This window comes from Gadus chalcogrammus, chromosome 3, assembly GCF_026213295.1.
Source record: "Gadus chalcogrammus isolate NIFS_2021 chromosome 3, NIFS_Gcha_1.0, whole genome shotgun sequence".
Taxonomy (NCBI): Eukaryota; Metazoa; Chordata; class Actinopteri; order Gadiformes; family Gadidae; genus Gadus; species Gadus chalcogrammus.
Genome location: NC_079414.1, coordinates 20,573,226 through 20,586,623, shown reverse-complemented (window position 1 = coordinate 20,586,623; position 13,398 = coordinate 20,573,226). Strand labels below are relative to the sequence as shown.

The 13,398-nt window shown below is 44.1% G+C and overlaps 1 protein-coding gene and 1 long non-coding RNA gene across 2 annotated transcripts; both read left to right on the top strand.

Annotated features, from left to right (window-relative positions):
• The first annotated feature begins 158 nt into the window (after positions 1-158).
• On the top strand, positions 159-9,411 carry LOC130380085 (CMRF35-like molecule 1). Its single transcript, XM_056587267.1, has 7 exons — positions 159-233; positions 4,494-4,651; positions 4,942-5,084; positions 5,416-5,475; positions 5,567-5,617; positions 7,590-7,697; positions 7,778-9,411. Exons 1-7 carry the CDS (start codon positions 159-161, stop codon positions 8,065-8,067), a joined length of 885 nt encoding a protein of 294 aa, XP_056443242.1. The 3' UTR covers positions 8,068-9,411.
• A 1,447-nt stretch (positions 9,412-10,858) lies between these two features.
• Positions 10,859-12,692, top strand: LOC130379640 (uncharacterized). The gene is made up of 2 exons (XR_008895147.1): positions 10,859-10,924; positions 11,024-12,692. It is a non-coding gene; the product is annotated as an uncharacterized LOC130379640 (long non-coding RNA).
• Positions 12,693-13,398: the final 706 nt, after the last annotated feature.

Here is a 13,398-nt window from a genome sequence, read left to right as displayed (position 1 = left end):
TTCCTGTTCCCCAATTATATTGGAGTGAACGTGATATCTACTTCTGGGACTCCATGAATCGAGGGACCCGTCCACAGCCCGCTAAAAGAGCTGCAATACCAGGCTTGGCCGCTGAGCACTGGTTGATTCCGGAAGTATGCACTGCTCCTGGGGGCCTGATGCGGTCTCCTCCGGCGGTGGAGCAGTGGGACGAGCCCAGCCAGAGGACTCTGCATACGACCGTCCAGCATACGGCAACAATCACATTCTCCTCCATTTAGCATTAAAATCTGGACTTCAGAGAGTCAAAGCCAGTTGACTCTCTGAGTCAACTGGCTCAGTTTCTTTCCCCCAATTTCTTCTCCACCATGGCCGAGATAACCCCCACTACGAGTCTTTTTTGTGGAAGTAGGCCTACCAGAGAGTCAGAGAACCCGACGCAGGCTTTAAGATTCATAATATCAGAGAATATCCCCGTCAGTTCGGTTGCGGCTCAATGAATGAATGAAGATCGTATACATCAGAAGAAAAAAGGTTTATTTTGACAGATGTGCCCGAATTACTAATTTACAACCTCATTGATGACCAACGTTTAGCAAAACATGTTGGCCTACTTTTAATTCAGCCTTGGGTGAAAGCAATGCTTAGTGTGTAGCCTATTGAATGCATGTTGATGATGATCACTTCTTATAAAGCTCGTAAGTCCGCCCCCTCAGGCCACCACGGATTATGAGTTAAGCGCCCGTGGTCGACTCGATCATTGAAACTGGGATCTGTGTGTGTGCTATGGAATATGAACGTCATCAACTTGCATTGGAGCAAAATCCATGGCCATATCACAGAAATTTGCGGGTTTCCGTGAGGATTCCACGGATTTTGAGTTAAGCGTCCGTGGTCATTTCACGGATTCCTGTGAGACCAGGTTGGCTATATGATATTATTTAGATACAGAGTTCCAGGATTGTAACGCAAGTGTTGTAGGCCTACACTTCATTATTTGGATAACCGTTCTACTGTTGGTGTTATGGCGCATAACACATCGGACTCTCGTCCCTGGTATTTCTAGAGACGAGACTTGTAGTAGGGGTTATCTCAGCCATGGTTGAGAAGGTATTGGGGGAAAGGAACTTTGGCTTTGACTCCCTGAAGTGAACCAAGACATGGAGGAGAAAGGGATTGTTCCCCGAGATTGTCTCCCGCTTGAGCACTGCTTCCCACTGCCGAGGGACCACCGCCTTGGCGTACCCCGCTGCAGGAGGCGGTTGTGCCTAAGCGCTGCCCACTGCCCACTGCCGAGGAGGCTCCGGCGGGAGAAAATCGTGGACAACAATCGTGGGCAACAATCCCTTTCTCCTCCATGTCGTCGTTCAGTCTACTTCAGATTGATGTGGTCGTGGAAGAACGCCGGAGACGTCGGAGAACCTGACCAGCTGTAGGCCGTGATAGTATGATGATAAGTGAAAATAATGATATGATATAGATATCTATGTATCATATGATATCATTTAGATAAAGAGCTCCAGGACTCCCGAATATTTACAGAACACGGCCAAAGGCTGTGTGAGCCTCGCCATTGCGATACATCCACTGTAAACAGTGCATGGTTCCGTGGCCACAAGCTCGGTTTTTAAGTCAGGGTACGGTACGGTACGGTACGGTTCATAGTTAAGGGGAAAATTTAAAAAAACTGCTTGTTTGTCAACAACGGAGAATGGCCGTAGATCAGAAGCAATGAAAACACCAATCACTTGGTTATGGCATTTGCGTTTCTGAATTCCCAGACAGGGGTTGTTGAAATAGTGTCGTGAGCTAGGTTTGCAGTGCTAATTTTTTCACAACAACGGTGATAGTAACACCTGGATGGGGCCTTTTCAAATGCGCTGTGTGCCTGTTAAAGTGCTGTAGTAGACATGGAGAGCCCTCTCCGAAGCCGGAGAGCTTGTCGGAGACACTCTCCGTAGCTTACGTGTGCATCCAATATTTTTTAACTATCCGTCAACGCCATGGACCGATTGGTCGACACAACGGAGACGGCAGGGGCTGTGATTGGTCCTCTAATGCCGCTTTTCCTCCGCACATGTAGCTCGACTCGACACGACACGACTCGACACGACTCGACACGGTAGCAGCGCGGGTCCTTTTCCACCGCAAATAGTACCTCCGGGACGTGGGCGGTGACGTATTTTTGTACGCGACGCAAACAACACCTACGTAACCCACACATGGACAGAACCCACATAACAACAATGGAGGACATCGATGCGATGGTATTCGTGTTCGTATTATTAGCTGGCATGTTGAAGAAGTGGAATATGTTGGCTGCGGCGCTGCTATGGCTGTTACCAGCATGGTTGCCATGTCGCTCTCGTGACTTCGTCACAATCTCTGGCCGATCAGTGGTTGGCCGTCTGCCGACGTCACCTTTTAGCATCGGCTCAGCTCGCTTGGAACCTAGAGCGAGGCGGTACTAGAAAAAGCAGCCACTTCAGGTACCAGATACCATGTTTTCGCGGTGGAAACGCAAAAAGTGCGAGCTGAGTCGAGTCGTGTCGAGCTGGTACCATGCAGTGGAAAAGCGGCATGACAAAATCATTTCCGGAAACACTTCTCCGGTTTGACTTTGCACCTAAATTACTTTGTACATTGTTTTCTTTGCACCATAAGGACCAATAGAACACCAAATAAGATTTGAAAAGCTTTGGAAGTTTATTTACAACACTGCTTACATGGTTTGTAGTCAACATATAGATCGGGCAGCGAATTGCATTGCGCATCCGACATCCCGACGGAGAGCTGCTGAGGGGTCTCTGCAGTTACAGAGTCGGAGTAGTATACTTTGTCTAAACGGTCCGGGTGGAACTCCGACTTCAAGTTTTAAATTCCGCATCGCAAAACAAGCCTTTACATTATTAACGCTATGTACGCCACATTTACGCACCGCGGTACACCTCTTTAGCCGCACCGAAGTGCCTGTACCGTGATGGTTCGGTACAAATACGTGTACCGTTACACCCCTAGTGCTAGGGCTGGGAGACGATTTCAATTAGTGTGAATAACATTGTGTATTGCAACAGCCTGCCTTACGTGTATGCGTAGCAGTAATCACTTGTAGAATAAAGCGCCCATAACCTTTATCCTGAGTTTGTTTTATGAATTACATGCAGCACTCGAGTTGAGGGGGGATGGCATCCCCCTTTGGAATTAAAATTATCTAAATCATCCCCCTTCTGAAACGGCTATCCCCCCTTCCCATCCCGTTATTTATATCATTTAATGTGGAAATATTACCGCTATCTCATTATAGCGGTTTCCTTTTTCAATTCGGCGCAACGTAGGGTTGCCGCGGTGTGGACATTTTCACAGCGAGTAATACACTTGTGTCAACACCGGTATTACCGTGTATAAACTGTATCAACTTTTAAACTAGGTCAACCGCCATCTTCTCCGTCAACTCTCCTCTCACACTCGGTGACAGCGTCTTATAACGTTCAATATCTAATAGTATAATATAATTGTATACATAATATCACGGCCAAAAGCTCTGTGCGCCTCCGGATGGCCGTAGCGCGGAGGGCTTTCGTAGGGATTGGGCTTTGCGTGGTTTGTTTACCGGCGTTGCTATGGTTACCGGTCTTGTGTTAGGTAGCCTATCTATTATTATATCTATCTATTATATTATTACATTTTTATTTTCTTAATTATAATTAGGCCTACATTATTAATTTCTACTGAATTTTCTTTTATTACTGGAAAAAAATTAAATAATAACTCTGTGTTGCAGGTGTCCTCAACACCGGTAACACCGGTAATACCGCATACCGCGGCAACCCTAGCGCAACGTTACTTTTCCCAGGGACAGATTGGACAGCGATACTGCATTCTCGGGCAGTATGCTATTGCGCAAGCACGCAGGCGTACTTGCGCAATTGTGCCTTCAGAAGCTCTCATTCCACAACGTACGAGACAGACACTGGTAGCGTGAAGCTGTCTCTGCATCTCAGACATCGCTTCTGCAGGCAACTCTGTCCCCTTTTCTCCCTTTCATTCCAACCCGTGAGCAACGCTAGTCTCCCTTCACTGCCGAATGCATTTTTGAAAAAAATGAATAATAATATATTTTTTAAATCGTTAAATGTGATGCATGCCTCCGAATCGTGTGATGCGTCCGATCAGCTGCGTTTTTGGCAGTAAAATAATAAAATAAAATAAGAGCGATGACATGACAGTATACCGTTCTTATTTTATCCCCAAAAATATATAATAATATAATAATAATAATTATCACACCGTTGGTCTCCTACCATATGTCATCAGCACAAATGATCTGTCCCTAAAAGTCAAAAATCCACCATCCCCCCTGGCTTTTTTTTAAAACTCGACCACTGATTAAATGTAGGCTACATTAAATCTATATATATGTTTATTGACCACATCTCTTTTAAAATCTAACATGCTCAAATTAACCATGTCAGGAAGTGGCATCAACAAAATTTCAGAAAAAGTGAATGAAATAGCTCGGAATTGCTAAGTGCGACCGGAAAGGAGAAGCCAACCGAGAGAAGAGGAAGCGGCACTTCAACACGGCGCCATTAAAGCCGCGGAGGGTTGTAGGGAGCAGAGCGGCGTCTCAGGGACATGAAGGCCGCGGTCCCTTTCCTCGTTTTCCTCAGTGGTAAGGTTCGCTCACTGTCAGTTTCCACCTTGATTCTGCCATCTTCAGCTTTTTGGTTGTTGTTGTTGTTGTTGTTGTTGCTGTTGTTGTACATCATCGAGTGGTTGTTATAACAGAGAACACATTGAATTTTTGATAGGCTGTTGTATGACTTGGACGGGGGCCCTGACCGTGAATGGATCGGTCGGGGGAACAGTCAGAATCGAATGCACTCACACCAATGCGTATACCAACAAGAAATATTTCTGTAAGGGAAAATGTAAGGATGTGAAGGACGTTCTCATAACTAGGACCAGAGGATCGGAAGACAATGGAAACACATTCATCACCACAATTAGGGATCTGCGCCTGGAAGACACTGGGACTTACTGGTGTGGGATACACAGGTTCCTTCTCGACACATATGTAAAAGTGTATCTCAAGGTAAACAAAGGTAAGAGGATTCCTTTTCTATATTGTACCTGTATTTTTTATTTTTTTGCTGGTTTGTCAGCTCAACATACTTCCGCTATCAGAAGGTGGCTGTGAGGCATTGATAACAACCATATCCATCCATGGTTTAGTTCCCCTTTTTTTGTTGGAAAGCGGATCAGACTTAAAACTTTTGACTTATAGTTTGTTAAATAGATAATAAATAATAAATGAATAAATTATCTAATAAAGTTGTGTCTAATCTCATCAAATTAGTATTCAGTTTGTTAACCACATCTAACATAATTCCATTTAACGACCTGCTTCTTCCTTTCAAACTATTATTATTAAAGTGGTGAAGAGTGATGTCAATGCTGTCAAAGAAGCTATTTCAACACGGTTTACACCAACAGGTAAATATAGGAGGCAAAATAAACAGGTTTGTTGTGGAACTCTGCTGCGGTATAGTCAATGGAATCTTTATTTTGTTCTTACTTTCTTTAGCCTGGCCAACAGACTTCGAAAATGAAATCTCACGAGGAGAAAGCATTTCTGGTAATCCGTCCCAAAGTGTGTGTGTGTGTGTGTGTGTGTGTGTGTGTGTGTGTGTGTGTGTGTGTGTGTGTGTGTGTGTGTGTGTGTGTGTGTGTGTGTGTGTGTGTGTGTGTGTGTGTGTGTAGGTGTGTGTTTTGTGGTTTTGGAGCACAATCACATTTATCAGAAAGAGTTATCAGACTTTTAACTGCATGACCAAACCAAGCCTCTAGGTTTGCTGAAATATTTACAGCAATATCTACCATATCTACTTTATTTTATTTTTCCTTTCACAACCTGCTTATTCCGTTCAAACCATCTTAATTAAAGTTGTGAAGAGTGATGTTCATGCTGTCGAAGAGACAATTACAACAGCGTTTAAACCAACAGGTAAATATAGGAAGCATAATCAACAGGTTTTGTTACGGCACTGTGCGGTATAGTCAATGGAATCTTTCTCTCTTTCGCTCCTTGTTATTTTAGGACGCCCAACCGACTTCGAAAATGCACGCTCATAAGGAGGAAGCACTGCTGGTTGTGTGTGTGTGTGTGTGTGTGTGTGTGTGTGTGTGTGTGTGTGTGTGTGTGTGTGTGTGTGTGTGTGTGTGTGTGTGTGTGTGTGTGAATGTGAGTGAGTGAGTGAGTGAGTGAGTGAGTGAGTGAGTGAGTGAGTGAGTGAGTGAGTGAGTGAGTCGGTGGGTGAGTGAGTGTGTGTGCGTGTGTTCTGTGGGGTTGGCTTAGCTCAGGTGGTAGGGCAATTATCTTGTAACCGAAAGGTTGCTAGTTCGATCCCCAGCTCCTACTAGCTGAGTGTTGATGTGTTCCTGACCAAGACACTTAACCCTTACTGCTCCTGGCGAGCTGCCTGTCGCCTTGCATGGTTGACTCTGCCGTCGGTGTGTCAATGTGTGCATTAACAGATGTAAGTCGCATTGGATAATTGCCTCTGCTAAATGCCCTAATTGTAATTGGAGCACAATAGCTTTTATTGGAAAGAGCTATCACACTTTAAACCGCGGTCTCGGGCAGAGAATCTAAACTCTAGTGCATGACATCCTCCCTAGGCGCTCACAGCTGGGTGAGTTTCACCACCTCCTCATCGTTTCAGCACACACTGAAACGATGACTTGGTCGTCCATGTTCTTTCTGCTTCTGTGCGCCCTCCCCTCCGTCTCTCTGCCAGTGACATTGGGTCAAGCTCAACGCTGACTAGCTAGGCGCTTCGAAAGTTCAATTTTTTTCAAGTTAGTGCGTTGGTGCGTTTGGCGCGTTATTTAGGTGCGTAAAACGCGTCTAAAGGTACGGCCACACCGCTTTTGGGAAGTTATTATACCCGATTATTGTTATTTATATCCGAGATTATTTAATCTAACCCAATCTAAGCTCTATACTGCACCCATACACGGCGGCGTTTGGGTTTCTTACCTCAGACTCCTAAATCCAGCGCAGCCACAGGCGCGTTGGGCGCGTTGAACTATTTTTGTGACGCACAATGATCAAGTGTCAGGTTAGGCGCGTTACACGCGTTATCCAACGCGAGTAACGCGTTTGGTGTGGCCGTACCATAACGTGCTGCTTTAGCGTGCTGCTTTTAACGCGCCTTAACCAATAGTTCCCTATGCAAAAATGCTGATTTTCAACTCCTCTAACGCATGTTACGCGTTCAGTGTGGCCATACCTTAACACACCACCCTTACCATAACCCTAGTCATTGCCCTAACCCTAACACACGGCCCTAACCCTAAAGCCGGCCACACTCTCTTTCGTTCTTTCTTATTTTAGTACACCCAACCGACTTTGGAAATAAAGTCTCACAAGGAGGAAGCGCTGGTAATCTTTGTGTGTGTGTGTGTGTGTGTGTGTGTGTGTGTGTGTGTGTGTGTGTGTGTGTGTGTGTGTGTGTGTGTGTGTGTGTGTGTGTGTGTGTCTGAAAATGAATAAATTATATAAATATATAAAATATAAAATTATACAAATAAATCTATGTCAACAGATCAGTTGACGTGTATAGGAGCAGGCCTTGGTGTTGCTGTGTTGGTGCTGGCCCTGGTTCTTCTGACCTTCTGCAGGATAAAACGCAGAAGAGCCGCGTTTGCTTTGGGTAGGACCAAAAAGACACACCTACAGATTTCCTACACTACTATGTATCTATACTGGGTCTTGTCATTTCTTTCTTTGCAGACAAAAACCAAAGCACCAATGAATTTCCAGGAGACCCTAGGAAGAACGGCCTCCTTCCCGCTTCATTGACCAATCCGCACCCTGATAGCGCTATTTACTCCAATGTCAGTGGGTTTCCAAAGCCTTCCAAAGCCCAGGACCAACCAGATGAGAGTGTGTCGGTCCCCTCCAGTCCAGAGCAGCCCGGTGTCTTCTACTCCACTGTGAGCTACAACAATGATTCCAAGGGTGTGGCTCTCAAAACGGACACAGACTCTGTCATGTATTCTACCATTCAAAAGACTCAGTAAGGGCCTGGATGATCAGAATTAAGAGTGATTCTGCTTTCAGAAAATACTATTAATATTGATAATAATACCTGTACTACTATTAACAGTTCATTTTTTGGTAGTGTTTGGATAATATTCAAAATATGTTAACTATTTTCTATTGATGGTCTTAAATTCTTATCTGAATAGAACTTACTTCGGAGAATGTGGAAAACTGCAATGAACACATGCAAGCAGGCAAACAAGCACACACACACACACACACACACACACACACACACACACACACACACACACACACACACACACACACACACACACACACACACACACACACACACACACACACACACACACACACACACACACACACACTCAACTGCACAGATGTGAAAATATGCAAACATTTGAATAAAACCAATGCAGAAAGCAAATCAGCAATCATAGAAGGGTGTTTACAAAACTCTTCTTTTTGAGAAACAAGAATATCCTTCAGTAACACAGAAGATCCTTCCACCGTACAAGAGGGTTTTTCATGCAGATCAATGTATTTAACATGAGGTGACAAGTATAGTCATACAATAGTGACCTCCAGGACAATAAGCAAGGACTGGTATAGCTGAAATGAAAAAAAATTAAGCTCAATGAAACAAACAGAAGATGTACCTACCTCACCAGTCTGACCCATGTTTCAAATTGTTCTCCTCGTCACCGCTAGAGTGATCCACATGGTATAATGTGACATGGTCCAGCATTAAGTCAGCGTCTTCGTGATTGCTATACATTGGCCACTAGAGAGCAGTGCTTCTTCCCAAATTAATTAAATAATAAATCACACGAAATATTTGTCTTGTTCGAACAGGACCTTTGTATAAATAATTAGTAAACACATTATTGTAAGACTAATAATTAAAAACAACGAGTAGGTATCTTGTGTCAGTAATTGCCTCAAACTTTTGATTCCTAATTAATCTAATCATCACTTCTCATTTTAAAACATTTAAATGTAATGATGGGGAGAAGGAGAGAGAGCGAGTGAGCGAGAGAGAAAGAGAGAGAGAGAGAGAGAGAGAGAGAGAGAGAGAGAGAGAGAGAGAGAGAGAGAGAGAGAGAGGGAAGTTAAAGTGGGGGAGTGTAGCATGATAAACCCTATATTTTGAACAATCCGCATTACAAAGCTAACATATAAGAGTGACTTAAGTCGAAGACGATGGACATCAAATGGCAACTAGAAAATGCATTTCCTGCAGAAAATGCTGTGTCTAATAAATGTTTCTTCATTGGACATAACCTGCATAGAGTTTGAAAGGGAGTGCTGTTTGGTTTTCTAGCTTAGTGGTACAAATTGTGAGCTTCAGCATCCCCTGGGGGTTACATTAATATCGGGGAGGCCATGTTTAATCTTTCTTTGCTAGGTCATGGTAGACTCTGGCTTTTTAATTGTTAGTAATACATAAGGGGGTTGGGTTGGAGTTGGTATTAGGTTCAGGTGTCCGTATAAAGTAAAAAGGCTTGAAAGACAAATACATCAGTTCCATCTTATCGGTTTTATTATATGTTACTACACTATCCTTCCCGAATTTCAAATATTTTCTGATATTTTTATTTCTTAATATTTTTTATTAGCAATTGTCCAGATAATCCTATGCACATACTTTTTTGATTTAACTTTCAGGTTATTGTTGCAAGACATCAGCGGGTATCGATCTCAGAGGAACAGTTGTATCAAATCTATCTAAATCCAAATCCAAATCTTTTTCTAAATTAAATCTAAAATAATTCAATTTGAGTTTAATCAAATTGTATCAAATCTAAATATTCCACTAAATATGAATTTATCTAATCTAATCTTGTTCTCAGATTGGGATCGCATTACACCAAAGGAAGAGGTTTCTGATGCTGAAATATCAGCATAAACTAGAGTGTCCTTACCCAGAGATCCATTCCAAAAAACCACAAGTTCCTTTTAAAGGGAAGAGTCCTTGCAATTGCCAGGACTTGAACAATTCAAAGCAAACCGGTAACTCTGTTGAGGAATGCAGATTTCCCATATGGGTCAAGGGAGATTAAAGAGGTTCACCGTGACCGTCATGGACCCAAAAGTGTGTGTGTGTGTGTGTGTGTCAGGTACGGCGCCAGGATCCAGTTGTGGATGGGCCAGAATAATTGTGGGTGGTCCTTAAATTAAAAACGTTATCAAATCCCTGTTTAACCTTATACAAATGACTGACTAATATACTGTTAGATTATCTGTGTGCATATAGAGATTTGAATAGCTTGATGTTCTTTCAATATTTAGTTGCATTGTAAAAATGGAGAGGAAATGGAAGAGATCAGACTGTCCCAATGATCAATCTCACTATCTTTTCCTTCTTTCTGATTTCACCTCCACTGTGTCAACAACCAAATCTGCCTTCTCCTGGACCAAAATCCACTCCTCCGCCTCAAACCCCAGGAAACAGTTTTCCCTGTTCTCGTCCCTCCTCAACCTTCCCTCACCCCCACCTCCTTCAGCCGCACTGCTGATGACTTTGTTACCTACTTTAACCAGAAAGTAAAGGTCATTAGCTCCTCTTTTATCCCTGCCTCTATCCTCCCTCCTCCCATCCCCTCCTCCGTCTTTACCCAATTTATCCCTCTCACCTCTGACGAGGTCAACAGAATAATAACATCTAACCATGCCACCACCTGCCCCCTTGACACTATCCCCTCCTCTCTCCTCCAGGATGTCTCAAGCGACATCCTGCCATTTCTCACCTCACTTATCAATTCCTCCCTCACTTCAGGCATTGTTCCAGCGTCCTTCAAGACTGCCAGAATAAAGCCTCTCCTCAAAAAACCAACTCTCAATACCACCGACATCCAGAACTACAGACCGGTATCTCTTCTTTCATTCCTCTCTAAAACACTGGAACGTGCTATTGCTAACCAACTGTCCTCCTACCTCTCATCTAACAACCTGCTTGACCCTCACCAGTCAGGCTTCAAGAAGGCACACTCCACTGAGACGGCTCTCCTCGCGGTGACTGAGTCCCTCCTTGCTGCCAGAGCCTCGTCCCTATCATCGGTTCTCATTCTCCAGCATTTGACAAGGTGAACCACCAGATCCTCCTTGCCACTCTTGCCGAACTTGGCATCGCTGAATCTGCTCTTTCCTGGTTCAAATCCTACCTGATGAACCGCACCTATCAAGTGACATGGAATGGCTCCTTGTCCAAACCTTGCACACTTGAAACTGGTGTCCCCCAAGGCTCTGTACTGGGGCCTCTTCTGTTCTCCCTCTATACCAGATCTTTGGGCTCTGTAATTACATCACACAGCTTTTCCTATCACTGCTATGCTGACGACACTCAGCTATTTCTCTCTTTCCCCTCATCTGATAAAGCCCTGATTGCAACACGCATATCGGAATGTCTGGCACCTGGACAACTGCCCATCACCTGAGGCTTAACCTCAACAAAACGGAGCTCCTCCTAATCCCAGGGAAAGATTGCCCACACATGGACTTACTGGTCACAGTTGAGAACATCCCTGTATCCCTGTATCCTTCTCCAACTGCCAGAAACCTCGGTGTGGTATTGGACAATCAGTTATGCTGCACCGTAAACATCACTGCGGTGGCCCGATCCTGCAGATTTGCACTTTACAACAACCGCAGAATCCGGCTCTTCCTCACAAGGGAAGCAGCTCAGCTTCTAGTCCAATCACTGGTCATCTCCCGCCTCGACTACTGCAACTCACTCCTGGCTGGACTTCCCGCCTCTGCGATTAAACCTTTGCAGCGCATCCAGAACGCGGCAGCGCGCCTTGTGTTCAACCTACTGAAGTTCTCCCATTTGACCCCCCTCTTCCGGGACCTCCACTGGCTCCCTGTAGTAGCTCGCATCAAATTTAAGACGATGGTACTGGCATACAAGGCAGTAGACGGAACTGCCCCTGCCTACCTCCAAGCATTGGTAAAGCCACACACCCCAGCTCGATCCCTCCGCTCAACTACCTCAGCTGGACGTCTGGTATCGCCATCGCTAAGAGCTAGCAAAGGTCGTTCAGCAAAGTCACAACTTTTCTCGGTTCTGGGACCTCAGTGGTGGAACGACCTCCCTGCCGTTCTCAGGACCGCAGAGTCACTCACTATCTTCCGAAAAAGACTCAAGACTCACCTGTTCAGAGTCCACCTCGACTCTGCATAGCCACCCTCCCCCTTCTGGCCGCCATTGTACATTGTATTGTATTGTGTTGTATTGTATTATAGTACTTAACTGTGTAGCAATTGCAGTAGCTGCTATCATTGCTGTAACAGGGGGAATTTGTTAGCCTAGTGATTGTTGTACTTGCACTTGGTAAAGTCTAGATAGAACTTTATCAATCCCCTGTAGGAGAAATTTGTTAATAAAACAATAATGGTAAAAAAAATAAGGAATCTCCCACTTCCGGCTTCCATGAAAGAGAACCATACTAATTCACACAATAGCGTTGATGCAAATCTAGCATTAAAGGTTCATTTAAGGAAGTTCTCTCCAGTCACGCTGAAACTAGTTTGCTAGTAGTAGCGCTTTAATTTGCAGTGTAAGAGAATTCTGAGAAATCTGAATGCTGACAAAATTCTCAGAATTCTGACACTGCAATTTATTTGCACGCTACGACTAGTGAACTACTTTAAAAAAAACTTGACACTGCGACCAGGCGACAAATGACTGGTGAGAAGCTTCTTAAATTAACCTTTAATGCTAGATTTGCAGCACTTTAATTCCCGTCAACTTTGTTTTCTAACACCAGCATTTCCACAACTATGCTCATGTTCGTGACTGCTATAGGCCTACAAAACCATTTATAGTGCATCTATTTTTCTGCTGGGTAATGCAGCTTTAATTTGGGCTCTGATTCTGAATAAATGCCGCTGCTGAACTGTGTGAATAAATAAAGGGAACTGAAATCTAAAGAAGACACGTGGTTTTGATGTAGGCCTACCGTGAATTCCAGCTGAAAGTGGAACATTGCTGCCATCAGGGGAAATTAATGCAACCTAGGCATATTGTAAGTAGCTTTCAATTCCTTGTTTTTTTGTTGATCATGTTTCGTTGGAAACCACGGGAGCTGGAAACAGCCCAGAGTAAGTCATCTCCTTTTTTAACGTTACAACAAATTCACAACTTGTTTGACACAAACAATGACAACTTGATTGCTGTTAAAGAATGTTGCCCACATAATTAGCACCAGTTTTTCAATACTGAGCGTCTGTAGCCTGTAGTTTTATAGCACACACACACACACACACACACACACACACACACACACACACACACACACACACACACACACACACACACACACACACACACACACACACACACA